This window comes from Artemia sp. Qi Xiang Cuo, chromosome 1 (genome assembly GCF_049724085.1).
Source record: "Artemia sp. Qi Xiang Cuo chromosome 1, ASM4972408v1, whole genome shotgun sequence".
NCBI classification, from domain to species: domain Eukaryota; kingdom Metazoa; phylum Arthropoda; class Branchiopoda; order Anostraca; family Artemiidae; genus Artemia; species Artemia sp. Qi Xiang Cuo.
Window position 1 is genome coordinate 84,358,952 of NC_142794.1, and position 1,282 is coordinate 84,360,233.

Genomic DNA, 1,282 nt, shown 5'->3' on the forward strand with positions numbered 1-1,282 from the left:
TATTTGATGTGGACTCAAAGCAACGACATAGCATTCAATATCAGGACCGACAAATAGAATTCTCCTGTTGTTCATTTTTTAGGTTATTGTGCTGTAGTCGTTTACAATCGGTAGAAACTTAAATGTAACAAATTCGAGGCCTTTTGTTATTGCTAGAGGATCACTCAATTCACTTCTTAGTGTTAACTGACAGAGTTCCAAATTATAAGTGTTTACAGGATAATATTGAAGATGCTCTATATTATACTAATGAACAAGTACATTAGTTGTTTTTTGTTCAAGAACACGTAGGAAAGGAATAATTGAATCGCAGACTCCTAACATTTCCACAAAGGATACGTAGAAGAACATGCAAGAGTCCGAAGTGAAACCAGGTGTGTAGTCGGCAAAAATAGCTTGATCCATCCCGTAAACGGCGCAAGCATTTGTCGCATGGATCATTTTCTGTTTAAAGGCAAGAACATCTCTCAAATTATCAGGTAGAATAATTATGTTAGTGTCAACAAGTTGATCTAGTGAAAATCCAATCATTTTTTATTGAATGATTACAGTGAAAAATACCATATTTGCGATATGACATTTCTCTATTTTTTTCATGACAAATCCCTCATTAGAATATTCAATATATTTCAATCTGGTATTTGGATAGTCACTAGATGTAAGTGCTTCAAGCCATTCATAGTCAGCATAGCCCAACCAATTCATATCACAATCTAGTGGTATAGCGTTTATTTCATAGACACGAACCTTTCTCAGGATGTCATGGGTATTTTTGAGAATACAGTCGACAAGAGCCACGTCATACGCACCGTCAAATTTTACGGCAGGTGAGAGTTTTGTCCAAACATCACTTGTCGTATTCAAGTCATTGTAGAGAGGATCGGAAACGTTGGACATGAAAGTTACATAGAAATCATTGAGCATTGTGAATATCTTCAACACCGATCCAAGAATAAAAGTCAGAGTTTTATCCTAGCCATCAAACAAGTAACTGTTTCTTACCCCTAAGAGTATGTACCTTTAATATCTTTTCAATTTTATTGATTTCACTGGCATTTTTAACTTTTTTCCATTGAAAGTCATAAAAGCCGTCGAGAATCTCTCCATATTTGTTATCACACAGGAGATCAATTATGGGTTTAGTGTCTAGGATTTTTGCCACTTTAAAAAGTTCGGTGGACCACAAGTAATTCCCCTTTTCAAAAAAATTAGTTGTTCTATTAATTCGAACCGTATAACCAACATTGAATTTATTTCTTCTTCTTCTTGACTGTTGTTTCAT

General features: G+C 34.8%; 1 protein-coding gene across 1 annotated transcript in view; it reads right to left on the reverse strand.

The window, feature by feature from the left end:
- Positions 1-531, reverse strand: part of LOC148956831 (kinesin-like protein KIF23) — a 30,750-nt gene extending 30,219 nt beyond the window's left edge. The window contains exon 1 of the mRNA XM_089092163.1: positions 262-531. Coding sequence (XP_088948289.1) covers positions 262-531 — 270 coding nt within the window. The remainder of the gene's footprint in view (positions 1-261) is intronic.
- Positions 532-1,282: the final 751 nt, after the last annotated feature.